Source organism: Chinchilla lanigera, unplaced genomic scaffold (assembly GCF_000276665.1).
Source record: "Chinchilla lanigera isolate Chin_1 unplaced genomic scaffold, ChiLan1.0 scaffold00025, whole genome shotgun sequence".
Taxonomy (NCBI): Eukaryota; Metazoa; Chordata; class Mammalia; order Rodentia; family Chinchillidae; genus Chinchilla; species Chinchilla lanigera.
Genome location: NW_004955426.1, coordinates 682,898 through 700,279, shown reverse-complemented (window position 1 = coordinate 700,279; position 17,382 = coordinate 682,898). Strand labels below are relative to the sequence as shown.

The 17,382-nt window shown below is 39.4% G+C and overlaps 1 protein-coding gene across 4 annotated transcripts in view; it reads left to right on the top strand.

Moving 5' to 3' along the window:
- The window catches only part of Ctnnd2 (catenin (cadherin-associated protein), delta 2), a gene marked incomplete at its 5' end in the record, with an annotated part of 372,103 nt that overhangs the window by 307,110 nt on the left and 47,611 nt on the right, over nt 1-17,382 (top strand). For all 4 annotated transcript variants that reach the window (XM_013515022.1, XM_013515021.1, XM_013515020.1 and 1 more), the window contains 1 exon segment: nt 12,652-12,862. In XM_013515022.1, coding sequence (XP_013370476.1) covers nt 12,652-12,862 — 211 coding nt within the window.

Genomic DNA, 17,382 nt, shown 5'->3' with positions numbered 1-17,382 from the left:
AAAAGGAATTGTGTGTTTCTTTTCCTTTTCCTTCTTTGCTTTGTTCTGTTTTGTTTTCACGATGAACACGTGCCATCCACACTTGTCACAGGGAGGCAGAGCTAGGGATCAGTTTTCTGTCTTGGCGATGCTCCTGATGCTGACACTCTGCTCCAGAAAGATGAATTTATCCACTCATGTTTGTTTACCAGACTTCTTACTTGTGACTCTGGATTTGAGGAGTGGCTTATCTGGGCAATTTGGGTTTGTTTGTTTGTTTGTTTCTTCGTTTTAAAAGCAAGCAGTGTTATTCATTCAAAGACCTCTTTGCATGAAAATCAAAATGAAAGCTGTGGTATTTAAATCTTGAATGTTAACCTTTGTGCTGTGGTCACTTTTATGTAATAGAAATATTTCATTCCCTTTTAGCTCATCTGCTGAGATTAGCAGCCCAGAACTGGCCTAGGTTCCACCTTCTCCCCCTGTGTCTCACAGACTGTCCCAGCTGCCTGAGCTCTTAAGTTCTCAGTGCTCCGGGCCCTGCTGTCCACAGCCCTGAGATCCCCTAAGCCATATGGCTTGGACCAAACCAGTGCCCTGAGGATGTTATAAGCATCACCTTCACATGTGAAATGCACTTGTTCCTGAATGGTCTTATCACATCTAATTAACTTATATTTGCCTTGAAATGTAACATCTCTGGCATGGTCAGGATCACAGGCATGGTCAATCACAGGGCTCAGAAGGAACACATTGTAATCCAGTCCATACCAAGGAAACCTGTGGTGAAGGAAAGCACACAGATTAGCACAGGCACTCCACAAATATAATTATCTGACCATTGCTTTATCACTTAGACCCAGATGGACCAATAAATGTTGTTATATTTCTAGAACTATCATCAGCTTTTCCCAGTTGTGTATTGTCTTATCATCTGCTTACACGTCTTCAAAGGACCTTTCTAATGCATTCTGAAGGATTGGTTACAACAAGATTCTATTTAAAGAACATTTCATTCTACTTTTTATAATCATACACTCTTAGTTCAAGCATTAAAGACAGAAGAAGTAGAACAAAGGCTTTTATAACCTGGCTCATTCAAAATGTAATGTTAACCTAATTAAATGAGTTTTATTGATCTTGTTGGATTAGTAAGCAGTCTGGCTTCTCAAAGTTGTCTGATTGTGATGTAAAGGTGTTCTGGAAACCCTGACCCCATCCCTTGGCAGTCTGAGAGGTGTTCATTTCTACTAATGATAGCTCATACAGGGACACCTGGTTTGGTTTTGTTTTTGTTGTACTGGGAATTGAACCCAGGACCTTTGCACTGTGCTACATCCCCAGCCTCTTTTAATGTTTTTATTTTGAGACAAGGTCTTGCTAAGTTACTCAGTAGCCCAGGCTGGGCTCAAACTTGTGATCCTCCTACCACAGCTTCTCAGAGAGCTGGGATCATACGCCTGTACCACCCAGCCCTGCTAAGCCTGGAGTACCTGCACAGGCCCTTTAAACAGGCCTTTGTTGCTTCTTCCAGTAGACACAAGGGCTGAGGCAGCGGGTGAGAGAACTTCAGAATCACTTGGTGCTGGTTAGGCTGAATAACTGTGGTCATATACTCATCATAAGCAGTAACATCAAGGAGAGGCAAGTGTCATACGCTAAGGAGCCAGTCACTGGCTATCATGAGAGCAGGTACAGACCATGAACAGAGAGGGTGCTGAGCAGTCTGCATGGTCTTTCAGTGTCTCCCATCCAGTGCATGTCAGGCTTCCTACCAAGAAGCATGGCTCTTTAAGACCTATAAAGGGAAGCTTTCTTTTAAAAGAATGGTTGCCGATGCATGAGTCAGTGTGCAATATGAAAGTGCTGCTATGCGTATGAAAGAGTCATCGCTGCTGAAGTATAATCATAATGATGTTGTATTTGTCACAACTACGGGGATGTTGAGCGTCTTTCTTTTCATGTCATGTCTTTTGTGTTGAATCCTTATAAACAGGCACTCTCACCAGAGTACTGAGCTACATTACAACCTGCAGAATGCTGTGTGTAGCTAATGATTTTTGTATCTTTTGTAAGGTGAAATAGAAAAAAAAATGGTGTTGTAGGAAACCCCAAATTTTATAGATGTAAAATATTCTTTTAAGTTTTATTAGTTTGGGTATGGGATGTGGATGTGCAGACAGCAATTTCAAAAAGGACTATCAAGGGACACAAGATATAAATGTAGAAAGTCCTGAGTGGCTGAAGACAGAACATGAACCTCTGGTTGGTTCCAGAGTGATAATATTTAAATTAAAGCAGCAACAAAAAAGCTGATCAGTTATTAAGAACTCTAGCATTTTCATAAATAAGGATCTTTTGCTAAATATTAATGTAAAAGATTTAACTCTGGTATTTTCACAAGTGAGGAAATTTTGCTAAAAGTGATTGAAAGGATAAAGAAAACACCCTCAAATTGACAAGATCTTAAGCAGGCGCATTTTGGTGAGAAACCTTTGCTCTTTGGGCACGTGCTGTTCCTCACAGCTTCTGGTTGAAAGCAGATATATAGTTCAAAGATCACTGTGCTGTTTTACCAAAGATAAAACTACGTACAGACTTTATGTGACATTTAAGCCAAAGTGTCAACTTGATTGGTTGGGGAGCCACTGGGGAGATTAGGGAAGCACATTTTGTGGTGTGTGAGGTGGGTCTCAGAGGCGTGACTGTGGGTACTACATCTTCTCTTGGTCCCTTTCTCTCTGGCACTGTTTCCCCACCTGCTTCTCAGCTGCCACAAACTAAACAGCTTTGCTCTGCCTGCCTTCCACGATGATGTTCTGTCTTGGGCCATTGGACCATGGACTAAATCCCCCGAAATGATGAGGCAAATTAAACCCCTCCTTCTTTAAGTTCTGGGTGTTAAGTATTGTATCCAAATGATGGGGAAGTGGACTAAGATGCTTCATTATTTTTTTACCACATTTGGTAACGTTTGCAGTAAAGAATCCACCAATTAATTAGTAAACTCATCAACACTAGGCAAACTTCATAAATTTTTATAAACTGTACAAAGTTTTATGTGTTTATAACACATGGTAGATGTTTCCTTCCATCTCATTATGTGCAGGCAGTATAAACCAAATCAAATAAGGTTCACTTCTCAAACTTTCTGAAACTTGTGGATCACACCAAATATCCTCTATTTTTCTCTTTCAGGTATTAGCACATATCTAGATATTTATAGGGTAGACAGGCTCCTTTGTAAACAGAAACAAATTTCGTTACCCTAGAGACACATTCATGTTAGTTTACAGCTGCTGTACCTAGTAGAGTGTAACAAATAGAATAACAGCCACCCCCAAGATATCTTACATCGAAGCCCCAAAACCTGTGAGTATATCACCTTACCTGACAAAGGGAAATGAAGTCTGCTAATCTTGAGTTGGGGAGAGTGGGATTGTCCCCACACACCCAGAGTAATCACAAAGGTCCTTAAAATTGGAAGAAAAGTAAAGGGGGCCATCAAGAGTGTCAGAGAAATGTGGTGTGAGCATTCCACTGACATTCTTGATAGCTTTAAACATAGAGCCAAGCAATGTAGATTGTCTCTAGAGACCAAAAAGGCAAGGCAGTGGGTTCTCCCTGAGAGCTTCCAGGACACACCCCTGTCCACACCATGATTTTATCCCAGTGAGACCTATGTGATGCTGCTAGCTTACAGAGCTGCAAAATAATACATCTGTGTAGTCTTATACTGTTAACATATGTTATAGAGTCAAAGAATACTAATGCATAAAACATCAAGTGCTTCTACTGGGTGTAACTTTTAAATACAACATTTGAGTTCTGTTTTCTCACACACAGAGCAGGCTAGGAGATCTGTACTTCAGAGCTACAGCATATGCCAGAACTTCAGGATATCAGCGCATATCCAGAAAGCTGCCTGTAACTCACACACACTCCTATAGCCTTGCCTCCTTTGCATTTCATGGGTGGTGACATGGATGTACATACTAACATGGTCAAGGCAATTGCAAATACGCACATCTTTGAAATATATGTGTGTGTGTATTTGTGTGCACTTGTGTTAATGACCAGTGTTTTAGCAAAAAGAGGACATTAAAATGTTACCCAGAAAGGGTAAGTGGAATGATTCAGTTAACAAAATTTCTACAATTATATAAGGCTAAGAAGAACAAACTATTTAAAACATGTTATTAAAATTCAATCTAGATGAGCACCTGCTTACCTTTTTTATCATTTGCTGCAAAGCAGCACAGCTCTTGATGTTCCTGGGGAAAAATGGCAAGAGGGTGAAGAAATAAAGATAAGAGAGGAAAGCTGAGGTCAGGGGGAGCACTCTTTCCTGATGGGAGGAAAGGAACTGCCCAAGGACCGCAGAGCCTTATTTATACACTCAGGAGGTTGGTGTCACTTTCAGCCTCTCTGCCTAGCAGCCTGTTTGCAAGCTGGACCAGCTTGTTTACATGGCTGGAGGAACTCTCCGTGTTCTCTGGCAGATTTGTCTTAGCCCTGCAGTTGTGATTGATTTCCAGCTTCAGCCGCTCCCTACAATCATTTAAAATAAATGGTGTCAGCTTATCTACCTAATAAAACCAGAGTTAGAAATTTACACAGTCTATCTTAATTCACAAATGAGGACATAAACAATTGTGTATAAAATAACAAAAGATTTATGACATGATAGAATCAGAGAGAAGACACATCTCAGTTTTTACCCTGAAATTACCAAACCAGTTTGATTTTGCAAAGATTTAACTTGGCTAAAACAAACCCTTTCTACCTTAGATACCACATATTGAAACCACTTCAAAAATCCTTAAAGATCCTGGAGCATCTTAGCACTACTTTTTTCTTTGTCTTTGCTAATCTGATGTCAACTTGCAATTCTGTGCCTCACAATTTTTAACTTAGCAACCAGGGCCATTAATTTAATTCATTGTTAAACTTCTTTGCATTTCACATGGAAAAAAGCTTTTATGAGAGAAATATTTTTCCCAAAGGACCGACAAGTTAAAGTATTCTGAGGCTATGCTTTTATTGAAATGTTTTTAGTTCTCTTGTTGCAGTGTTATATATAGGGACTTAATTGTTTACCTAAGGCAATTAAATCAGGAGCTCCATTTATCACTTTCATCTGGAGAATATAAAGGTTACAGCAATCTCTTGACACAGAAAATGTTTATACACACATTTAAAAATCCCATCAATCTCTTGGGTGAACTGCAGGACTCAGGAGGAATTTATAACTGCATTTAACCCTATTAAACACATACTATTTTTGTAATGCTTGTTAAGTCTAATGTGGGTTGAACCAGGGCATCAATTTTAAAATTTAACACATTATTGTCAACACACAGTTTTCTCTCCCTGGCACATTTCTATGTTTCTATAGGGCTTTTCTAGTTTATAATTATTTATCTTCAAATAATTATATATTCCCAGGAAATTACCAAGATGGTACAGGAAGGCTCCATGTCCCCTTTATCCAGTTTTCTTTGAGGTCTACTTCTTATGTAACTATACTATGTTGAAATCAGGAAGAAAGCATTGTAATATGTGTGTACAGCACAATGTCATTCTATCACATATAGATTTGGGTAACTGTCACAGCCATCGAGCTATACTGTCAACTTTTCCATCAACCCAACTCTCTCTGCCCCACTGCCCCAAGCTTCTGGTGACCACTAACTTGTTCTCCATTTTTGTAATTCTATTATTTCAACGATGATGTATACATGGAATCTTACATTGCATACCCTATTCCAACTGGCATTTTCATTTAATACAGTGCTGTTGTGAAGGATCTGATTTGTAGCATGCATTATTCTTCTTTACTGCTGAGAAGTATTGCATCTGTTTTCTGTTAAAAAAAAAAAACAAAGCATTGTGCACTTGGAATTTACCTTATATTCCCAGAAGTCAGAGATCTCCAGACAACCAAAACGAGACATTTCCCTGGTCAAAAAGACATTCAGATTTGCTCAGTAACCAAAAGGTACCTTCTTCAGATGATCACCAATTTGGTCTATGAGCTGCAGAAACCAGTTTTAGAATACAGATCTTTTGCATATATTTTCTCCCCTTTGATGATAGGCTGTCAGTGTAAATTAGATATCATTATCATGCACAAGTGACTGGTTTTATGATAAATTAAGCTCCAGACATTTCCCAAAAGAGAGAGATAAAAAGTGTGAGCTACACTGCAGATAGAGGTGTGACTATCAACAGAGTGCTGGGAATCAATCAAGGACTGTAAAGAACTAGAGAAATATGACCAATCCACAGGAAAAGAATTGACCAAGAATTCTCCTTGAGAAAAGCCAGATAGCTGCCCTACTAGACAAAGACTTTAAGATAAGCTTCTCAAAAATACTTGGATAACTAAAAACAGGCACAGAAAAAGTCAAGAACATTTTGTATGAACAAAAAATGGAAAGCCAATAGACAGAAAATCTAAAAAGAAACCAAAAAATATATATATAACTTAAACAACAAAATTAACTAAAGGAATTCAAAGGCAGATGTAAGTGAGCAGGAATATGAAAGAATCAACAAACATAAAAGCAAGATAATTGAAATTATTGATCCTGAAAAATGATTAAAGAAAAGGAATAGAACAAAAGAGACATGTGGGACACCAGGAGGAAATTTAGAAGGAAAAGAGAAGAAAGGGGTAGAGAGATGATTACAAGAAATAAAGGCAACTTACTATATTTGATGAAAGGCATGAATATAAATATCCAAGAAGCTCAGTCAAATCCAAATAGGATGAACTTTAAGAAACTCATACCAAAATTCATTATAATCAAATTATCAAGAAGCAGAAATTAAGAGAAAATTTTGAAACTAGCAGGAGGAGCAAGTCATCATACACAAGAGATACTCGATAAGATTCAAGCAGATTTTTCATCAAAAACATAAAGGGTCAGCCAACAGTGGGGTGATATATTCACAGTGCTAAATGAAAAAAATCTATCAACCAAAAATTCCATATCCAGCAAAATGTTCTTCAGAAGTGAAAGAGAATGTAAGAGATTCCCGGAGAAACAAAAGCTAAGAAATTTCTTTACCGCTACAGCTATCTGTAAGAAATCCTAAAAGAAGTCCTGCAGAAATGAAAGAACAAAATTTTTAAAAATTTTTTAAAAAAAGAACACTAGGCAATAATTCAAAGTTATAAGACAAAATACAGACCTCAGTAAAAATAAGTGCATAGGCAATTATAAAAGCTAGTATTATTGTATTTAATAATTTCACTTCTTGTCTTCTGCATAATTTATGAGACCAGTATGTTTCAGGAAAAAAGTTATTAGCCTTTAAGACAATTTTATAGTAAGTTCAGTTTATAACTCCACACTTTGTTTTGTACATAATTTCAGAGACTAATACATTAAAAACAGAAATGATCATTTTGGACACATTATACAGGTGTGTAATTCTGTGACATCAGTCTCTGAAAGGATTACAACAGGACTATAAATGAGAAGGAGTTTTACGGCTTATTGAAGTTAACTTGATACAAATTCCAGTGTTACAGCTTTAGGATGGTAAACATAATACCCATAATAGCCTCAAAAGCACACACAGTAGTTACACAACATACAGAAAAGAGAATGAGGAAAGGATTAAAATATTTTAACATGTATTCCAAAAAATAGCTAAGAAGAAGAGACAGTTATGTGGAAAGGCACATGGAAAACAAATAGCAAAATGTAGGAAATTAAGTCCTTCCTTATTCATAATTATTTTAAATATGAATGAGTTGAATGCTACAAAGATGGAAATTTTTCCAAGTGCATTAAAAAATGATTCAACTGCATATTGTCTATAAGAAATTAACCTGAGATTGAAAGGTGCAAATGAAGTGACAGAGAAAGTGTATTTATACACCGCACTCGTAGCCACATTCTTCACTAAAGTCAAAACAGTCAACTCAGTTCCCATCCACAGATGAACACATGAGCAGGTGTACACATGCTTATACACCACAAGCGTGCTACGTAGATGAACCTTAAATACTTTATGCTAAGTGAAATAATCCAAAGACAGATACTGTGCGCCTCCATTTATATAAGGCACCGAGAATAGCCAAGTTTGCACACACAGACAGTAGAATGGGGATTCCTAGGGGAGATGGGGAGAAAGGGTCTTACTGATATGGGTATGAATTTCTGTTGTGCAAGATGAAAAGAGTTCTGGATATGATTGGTGGTTGTACAATGATATGAAAGTACTTAGCACCACCAAATGATATACTTAAAATGGGTAAGATCATACATTTTATGTGATGTGATTTTCCAGGGGGAAAAAAAGTTTTGAAAAATTTCAGAGCATCTCAGCAAATACTTGCAGATCTGTTTTAGCACCTCTCGAAATGGGGAAGCTCATCCTAGATTGGCCTCTATATGCTTACCTGATCTTTAAAAAAATAATCCTTTCTCTAATCAGTTTGCAGCATCTGAGTTTAGAACGGTACACAGGAAAGAGATCAAATGCAATCCATAATCAGAGTAGAAAAGGACTCAAATGGCTTCCCGGTTGTCCACCACCTTATAGAGCGCAGGTGGTAAAGCCGGGGCTCAGTGTTCCTGCCACCAGTCAGGATGCTGACAGCACTCATCAAAGCAGAAATACGCTTAGTCCAGAAATTGAAATAGGAACAGCCACAGATACAACACACAAACAGAGCAGTGGGCAGCACAAAGTTCTGCTACCCCAGCTTTCTCCCCATCACCTGGACCTTTCACACTTCCCAAGCCCCACGCATGCATCTTGGACATTTCCATCAGGCCCGCTCTGCTGTCCCCCACCCCACCTTGGCCACCTCTTTGTAGTCATGGGGCCTCATTGTTTGGGTCCTGGATTGTTCCAGTCACCTGCCACCTGGTATCACTGGCACGAGTCACGCTAGAGTTTTCAGTCCATATCATCCCCTTCTCTTATTGTTAAACAAAATTCAATTCAAAAAATTCAGAACAAGCACCACTGCTGCTTCAGGGGGCCTGAGCAGTTCCCTCTGAGACCTGCACCTCCTTGCATTTGCCAGGTGTTGCCATGGGGCAGACTCTGTGCTCTGCACTCCGCTATGCATCCCTGGAGGCCATGTGCCCACAGGGCCACTGCTGAGCTCCTGGGGACCTGGAAGTGCCTGGCCCCTGCCAAACCTCCAGCCTGTTCCTGCACCAGATCCCCAGAGAGACCGTGTCTACCTGCTGGTCCAGCCACCCCCATATTCACCTAAAAAGCATTCAACCTCTACCCATTCCTCTCTCAAAAATGAAAAATGAATCAACGCTTTGATTACCTTGGAGGTGTTTAGCTTTGAAAATAAAAGTTGGGTCACTCACCTTGCCCCCTCCTGCTGCTGCTGCTGCTGCTGCTGCTGCTGCTGCTGCTGCAGCTGCTACAATACAGAAGGGAATTAACTCCTTCTACCCAGGAGAAATGTCAGACTTGTGGCCCACAGGTGACTGCCGGTTGAGAGGACAGGGGAACCACAATTCTTAATGGGTGTCAAGAATAACTGTTTAGCTTCTTCTAGTGATTAGAAGTGTAGGGGCAAAGGAAACTCTCGGACATGGAAAGCTACAGGGACAAACTTCCTTGACAGTAGTAGTAGAGCTGATAACTTCCATAGGTGTTCAGAATAGAGAGCTTTATCATCAGTAAAGTAACTACACTTCTCCCACCTCCAACCATATTGTACTGAAATTTTCCTTCTTAATGCACCCAAATTCTCTTTGTAAATTAGCAACCTAATGTACCGCTCCCCTCCCTACAGACCAATCGTATATGTCCACCTCATCTATGAAGCCTTCCATAACATCCCCGATCCAGAAGGATGAATTTCCACCCGCCCTGAGCTGCTGATACGAGCACACTGAACAAGGTCATTTGTGCCTGTAGTCATTCTATGTTCCATATTTTCTTTTTTGCCCCAGTTAGTCTCAAAGCTTCTAAAAACTTGGAAGTAACTAAAAAACTTCCCTTGCTACCTAAAATTCCTGTGAAGATTCATATTCCAATGTGAGAAGACAGCCTTTTCCAGCACACAAACAAAGGTTTTTAAAACATTACGCCTTCAAAGTAATTAACAAACCTTGCCAAGAGGTCTTCTTCTTCCTTGGGGGATAATTTTACATGATTTGTTTTTTCCTGCAGATGATCAAAAATGTAGAGTGAAATGTATCTCTCTTGATAAATAGATTAGATGGAAGGTATCCAACTGTTAAGAAAATGTCAGTGAACTCCATTGGAAATATGAAGAGTAAACTACTTACAATGCGTTTCCCCAACTGTCAAGGTGTGGGAGGTCAACACAGTGAGAAATCCGGGTGCTTCACACTCTGTGGGCGCATGAGCAGAGACAGTGTTTGGACAGTGTCTACAGTGCAGGGGGCGGCAAATGGAAGAGGCTGCTCATGAGGGGGTGGCTATCACTGCCACCTGGAGGTTGCAGGGACATCTGTGTCCCATTCAGGACTCGCAGATAGGGAACCCATGGTGAAGCAACACATTCAGGCTTGTCTGATACAATTTTACTCGTGCTAAAAGCAACCCAGCTAGCAAATCCCACAGCCAGATCCTCTCCCTGTCCTCACTTTTGCTTCCAACCTTGGCAATGTCCAAGGTCACAAAAACAACCTTCCATCCCCGTCAAGGGTGTGAGTGTCCCCATATGCATAATGATTGAAATAGTTTTCAATCATGCTGTTCTTCCTCTATCAGTTCCCTTATAAAGACAAAGAGAGAAGAACACATCTTCTGACTTCTGTGCATTTCAAATTTGTCTTCTGACACCTCATGGGGGTTAATGAGCTGACAGAGTCACCAGTGTGCTGGGTGCAACAAAAGTAAACTCTTGACTAGGGCTGAGTCTCGGCTAATAACAAACAGTTAAAGCCAGTTGCACAGAGGGCTAGCCATGTAAAAGTATCTTCTCCAAACTGCTCTGAGTGCTGTCATTAGAAAATAAATATGCTACATTTGGGGATTTTCAGGCAAACCATTTTGTCAGACACTTCCTCTGCTATCATCAAGTGAATGAAGACACTTTTCTGTTTCAGTTATTTAAACATCAGCATTTTCTGTCCAAGCTAAAATAAGCCACCTAAACATAGGATACGAGCAGATCTCAAAATTACAAGGGCCTATGTTTTATTTATCACTGCCTACAATTAAGACATTGCCTACTCCGAGATGAGCCCTTTTTCCTGCCCCCAGGCACCGTGCACTAGGGAATTGAGCCGCAGAAGGAAATATCACTTAGAGATGCATTGGAGGTAAAATATCTCAAATAGCTTCTAGGAGCTAGCAGTAAGTGTCTACTTAGGGTAGGGGAGACAAGCAAGGGATTAAACTTTGTGTATTTTCTAATTCTACCCAAAAACATTTAAAAGCAGCCAACTTTGCTACAGGTGCTCATTTGCTTACTTGCAGAAGTAAATTAAAGGAACAGAATTGGGAGCTGCAGGTGGGATAAATTAATTGCCTTGTCGAACCCTTGGTAATGCCTAAAGTGCTTTGTAAACGAAAAGTACTCTATAAATATGCCACAGTAAGTACCTCTATCATTGAGAGTAACAAGATTAATAATGATAATGCGAATTAAGGAAGCAGAGTTGGATTTTATTTTATTATTCACACAAAGAAAAACATGCCATGTTAGTAAATGTTACATTACCGAGCCACACAATAAAATTCCATCGGAGAGACAAGGTTACCCGGATGCCAAGGACACCTTGTTAGATAGCATTTGTCAAGCTCTTCTTCACTGGCAGTGTTTCTCTTTGCTTTACAGTGGTCAGAACTCATGTACATGATCATGTTCCCCACATATTTGTGGTTTGACTCTTGCTAAATAATATAGGTCCCACTGTACTAGTTGGGAAGCTACTTTTGAGGGTTATGTTAGACTTGCTATGCATTTTCTGGACTTTTGTGACGGTATCGATCAAAAACTTACTACTGATAATTAACATCTGTTGAGCCCTGTGTCTTTGTTAATCACTGCATGTCAAATGTTTTCTGTACATGTGCTCATTTAATCTTGAAAATAATCTTGTAAATTAGGTATCATTGTCTTTCTTGCACTGCAGATAGGAAAAATACTAAGGCTTAGGAACACTGACTGATTGGCCTAGTGACTCAGTACTCATCTCTGGTACCATGACCCAGGCATTCTCTATAAGGAAACAGTCAACTCTCCACATCCATGGGTTCTTCATCCTTGGATTCAGCCACTACAGATCAAAAATACTCTTTAAAAATGGTACCTCTACTAAACATGGACAGACTTCTATTTCTTTATTTCCCAAAAAATGCAGAATAACAACTATTTACATTAATTTAACTATTAAAAACAATCTAATGATGACTAACATGTAAGGAAGGCTGTGTACGTGCCATTTACATAAGACAGTTGAGCACCCATGGGCTGTGGTGACCGCCGGAGTGAAGAGGTTCCTGGCACCCAAGGCCCATAGATACCACGAGGCAACTGTACTATTTTCTCTGTACTATGTGTGTGAAATCACCCTGGAGAACATTTAGTGGTGGGACAGCCTCCTGCCTTCTCCTTTCCTTTCCCTGCACTCATCTCTCCCTCTGCTCTCTTCCTCCAATTGGACTTCTCCTCAACTCTTCCCTTCATTTTCTTTTCCAAAGGCAAATACGCCATGCGAGACCTGGTCCACAGACTTCCTGGTGGGAACAATAGCAACAACGCAGCCAGCAAGGCCATGTCCGATGACACTGTGACAGCTGTCTGCTGCACCTTGCACGAAGTGATCACCAAGAACATGGAGAATGCCAAGGCCTTACGGGATGCTGGCGGCATTGAGAAGTTGGTCGGCATCTCCAAAAGCAAAGGAGATAAGTAAGTTACCTGCTGACTTTGTATCTCTTCATTGGTAGAGTTGGTTCTAAGTGTCCCTGTGCTTTCCTGATTGTGGGTAGCATTCTTGAATGTTCCTGGAAAACATTTGTCCCCATAATCAAGAGAAAGGAAATAAAGATGGTTTCCAGTCCTCCTGCCCACCATGAAAGCTGCTCTTACTAGTGATTTGGACCCGCTAAATAACTTAGGTCTTGGAGACAGATAGGTAGACTTGACATTTCAGCCTTCATGCTGATGTGTCCCTTCCACATAAAGGAGACAACAACTAGCTTAGCCTGGACGCATGAAAGCGTTCGGTTGTCATGGTCCCTCTGTGGCTCCAAGTCCATGTGCCAGTGGACCCCCATTCTTTGGTTCTGTGCCTCTTCAGCTCTGCACAGACTCATCACACAGGGGAAGGCAGAGTGTGGTGCACCCAGAAAGAATGCAATTCTAACCCAGCACACTTCTTACTAGCCATGAGATTTGGGGCCAATGTTTAATTTAATACGTCAGTATGGTCATAGTTTCTAATCTAGAAATGAGGGAGGGGTTTTCATAATGTGCCTCCTGGCATTTTCAGTATCTCAAAGAAAGAAAAGTCTGAAAGGATGACTAGAAACTTCAGGTAGAAAAGAGAGAGTACAGGGAAAGGGGGCTTTGGGACAAATGGAATAAAAAGAGATAAAACTGGCACCAAGTCATTGTACTACCACAAATGGGAATGCCTTCCAGCATGATTTAAGAGCCAGGTATTTTACTATATATAACTGAAAACTATCTTCACCAGCCAGGGTGCTAGTATATCAATGAGCTGTCAATTTCTACAGAAACCTTCACTAACCTTAATTAAATTTTGCCTCCTGGAGATTCCTCAGTGTAATCAAAGAAGATTAAAAGAGTAAACCTTTTGTTATCAAAGGTCTGTCTGCCTCTTGACTTTTTGGTCCCTGTTCCCCCATTCCTTTACATCTAAATGCTAAATAATTTTTCTTTTATTATAAAGACTGTGAGGAATGCACTTGGAGACTTTCTAGAAATTCAGTCTCATTACTCCTTTTAATTCACAATATTACCATGGTAGGATACAAGTTTCCTAGTTTCTGTTTAAGCACCCTGAGATTTCCAAATAGCTTCAATCAACAATCCAGCATTGAAATTTCAATACTTTCTTGTATCAAGTAGAGAATACTTGTATCAAGTATCCATTAAACTCATGCAATAAGTGTGCAATGTAGCTTCAGCTTAAATTTTACATGTGTATAACGCTATACTGTGTAGGAAGCCAGTTACATAGTTTTCTCCTTTATATAGTTTCAGTAAACCTGTGAGATCTCTAATTGTTTACTTGCTGTGAGCATTGAACATGAATACCTTAATACTTTTTTAAAAGCAAGAACACATAGACATGCAATAAGCCCATAGTCTACAAAATGCTCTATCATATCTGCCTATATTAACAGAACATTCAAAGATTCCAGTATTAGCCAGGTGCAGTGGCACACCCCTGTAATCCCAGCACTTGGGAGGCTGAGGCAGGAGGATCACTGTGTGTTCGAGGCTAACCTGGGCTACAAAGTGAGCTCAAGACAAGCCTGAACTGAACACTGAAACCTTGTCTCAAAAAAAGACAAAAGAAAAAAAAAGAGATTGCAATACTTTCTCTGAGTGTTAAGATGAGAGAGCCGGGGAGTGTTCGGCATGCACTAATTCTCTTTGACTCTGTGACTTGTTCATGTGCTAAGCATCACTCATCACTAAACGGGCCCCACAGAGCAAGGACGCTTTCATCCTCCCTGTGGTCACAGGAAACTATTTGGTAAAACTATTTAAAAACCCTTGGAAGAGGTGGTCTATGAAACACCAGAGTGTACGTCCATTTCTAATCCAGAAATAGCCCTGTTAGGTCTCACCCAAACTTCATTACTGCTGATGGCAAGACATTTTTCACTACAGACGATCTCATAAATATCCTTTAATTTGACTAAAAGATTTCTTTATGGAAGAGTCACTCTTTTGCAATGTCAACAGCCTGGATTTATGAGTTTAACAAGAAGTGATGAACAACATTAAATGAAGCATCTTTCTAGTTATATTCTTCTGCCTAGTTAATGGGCTCCATTTTCCCATGCGGTTTTTCTCTTTTTTATGTACTGATCTGAGGATCAAAACAAGGTTTTTATAACTTCTTGTTTCCTACCTACTCTTCAGTTTGGTTATTGCTTCTTGATGCTTTTAAACAAAATGAATCCAAGAGAATCACTCCAAATCTTAGCATGAAATTCACCATTTAGCACACAATTCTACTATGAGAGTAGGCATTGAGATTCCCATGGCCTTCTAGAAATATTTTAATAAAATAACAATTCCTTATTGAAAATAGAATTTTTGCCATTAAGGATGATTCAGTAACTGGAAATGGTAGGAATATCAAGTCATCCTAGTTAATTTATAAAATGCTTGCAAATATGTCCACTCTGAATTGCTCTTAAATATTTATTCAGAAATAAGTTCATCTCAAACTTGATTTTTACTTGAGATAGAATTGGAAAACATAGGTGGAAAAAATATATGCCTAGCTGTGGCTCCCCACTTCAATGTCCTGATACATTTGATTTCTAAATATATGCCAGCCTAGACATGCAGTGTGTTAATGAACCAGACTGGAGAGTTGACAGTCACAGCACGAGGACTGCACTGCTCTCTGTAACTGGGGAACACAGTTACAGTGGGACTGGGGTCCTGGGACGCTGTGGCTGGCATGGCTGTGTTGAACAGCGGTGAGGAATCGCACCCACTGGCCCAGGTTGACAGGACCATTGATGATCAGGCATTGTGTAATTGTTATTAACTCTCACAGGAGTCTCATACGCACCATTTTAAAGTCTGGATAATTTATTCTTTCCACATCACTTTAAATACCCATTATGGACATTCTATCATGTCTACCTGTCTCAAGAAGACACTTTTCATTTCAACAGTTGTGCAGGAAATAGTACTGAATGGGTCACTGTATTTTGTCATAAGACAGAAGAGCTATTAACGGTTTCAACTGTTACTTGTCAGTAAAGAACTGTGTTTTGTGGTTTGGATTATAATCACTTGTCACATTAGAAACACTCAATTGTTCAAGTCCTTCAGTCAATAGTTACTTTCTTTTCCAGTCGAAGTTTTTATAGTACTGGTCCAAGTGATGGATCAAAATGAAAGTGTAGAAGCAAAGTAATGTTTCTTTGACCTTCACATGTTATTATACCACAATGATGTATTGACATTGTAATTGAGAGGTTAAAACTTGCTATTCATTACACACTCATTCTCATTCTGTTTTGTAACTAAACAAGAAATAGAAACAAAAAACTGTATTGTGACAGCAGAATTCTGTATGCTAAATGTTTCAAGTACACCGTCACTACCTGAATACTAATAGATGTTCCTCCGGGGTTGTGTGACTATTGTCACAGACAAATCTCCAACTAACAATGATAAAATACAACAAAACAGAGCATTTAATCTTTGTTCAGTATTGATTGTATAAGAATACAATGTACCTTTATCTGTACCCAAAAAAGTTCTAAAATTAAAGGAATTTAAAATTACATTTGGAGCATGATACTATCATAAAATTTGAAACAATTTCACAACCATTCATTTTAGTAAAATAAAATAATGTTACCTTAATATAGCTAATCTTCCCTAGAGAAAATAATGAGGTTTATGAGAACTGCATTTTTTTTTTCTTTTTCAAATACTTGGTATAGCTAATCAAGCCAAAGTTGATTTCCATCTCAGAAATAGTGAGTGACAGTTACTATTGCCCTTCAGTAAATGGTTGAAGCCTTGGACTGAGTGGGTCTAAATCACAAAGACGAAGAACCAAGAAAATTGCAGGCAGTTTAGGAGCTGTGGATTGGCATTCCATGATGTCATTGCAAAATGTACATCCTTGAAGTGTGCATTTGCTCTGACTCTCAGGTCCAACCTCAACCTGACCTGTCTACTGTCTGCTCACTTTTTATTTCAATGGCTTCAGAGCTATGTGATACATTTGTTACCTTTATGATTCTTCATGTTGCAGTGACAGAGTTGAGCAACTGCCAGCAAGAACATATGACCCCCAGAGCCATGACTCCTTACTATCACAGTAAAAGTGAACTGGCCCCAAAGATAGACCATAATGTCAGTGGCAGTCATACAACTGTGCAGCTGATTGTGAAGCCACAAAAATAAAGAATTTCCATGTACTTAATAGCACCCATGACCACTAGTCAAAGTAACTTCCAACAATCTGATTGCATAAAATCAATATGGATTTATTGGCCTAGTCTCTGTTTTGAGATGCAGATTGATCCTAAAGCACAGAGCAAAATATTTAGATGTGTTTTCATGGGGATTTCAAAGATGTGTCTTCAAGAAACTCTATCCACATTGTCTTAGTTACTTTTCTCATTGCTGAGACAAAATACCTGAGGCCCAAAATTAAGGAAGGAAAGGTTTACTTACCTCACAGTTTGTGGCAA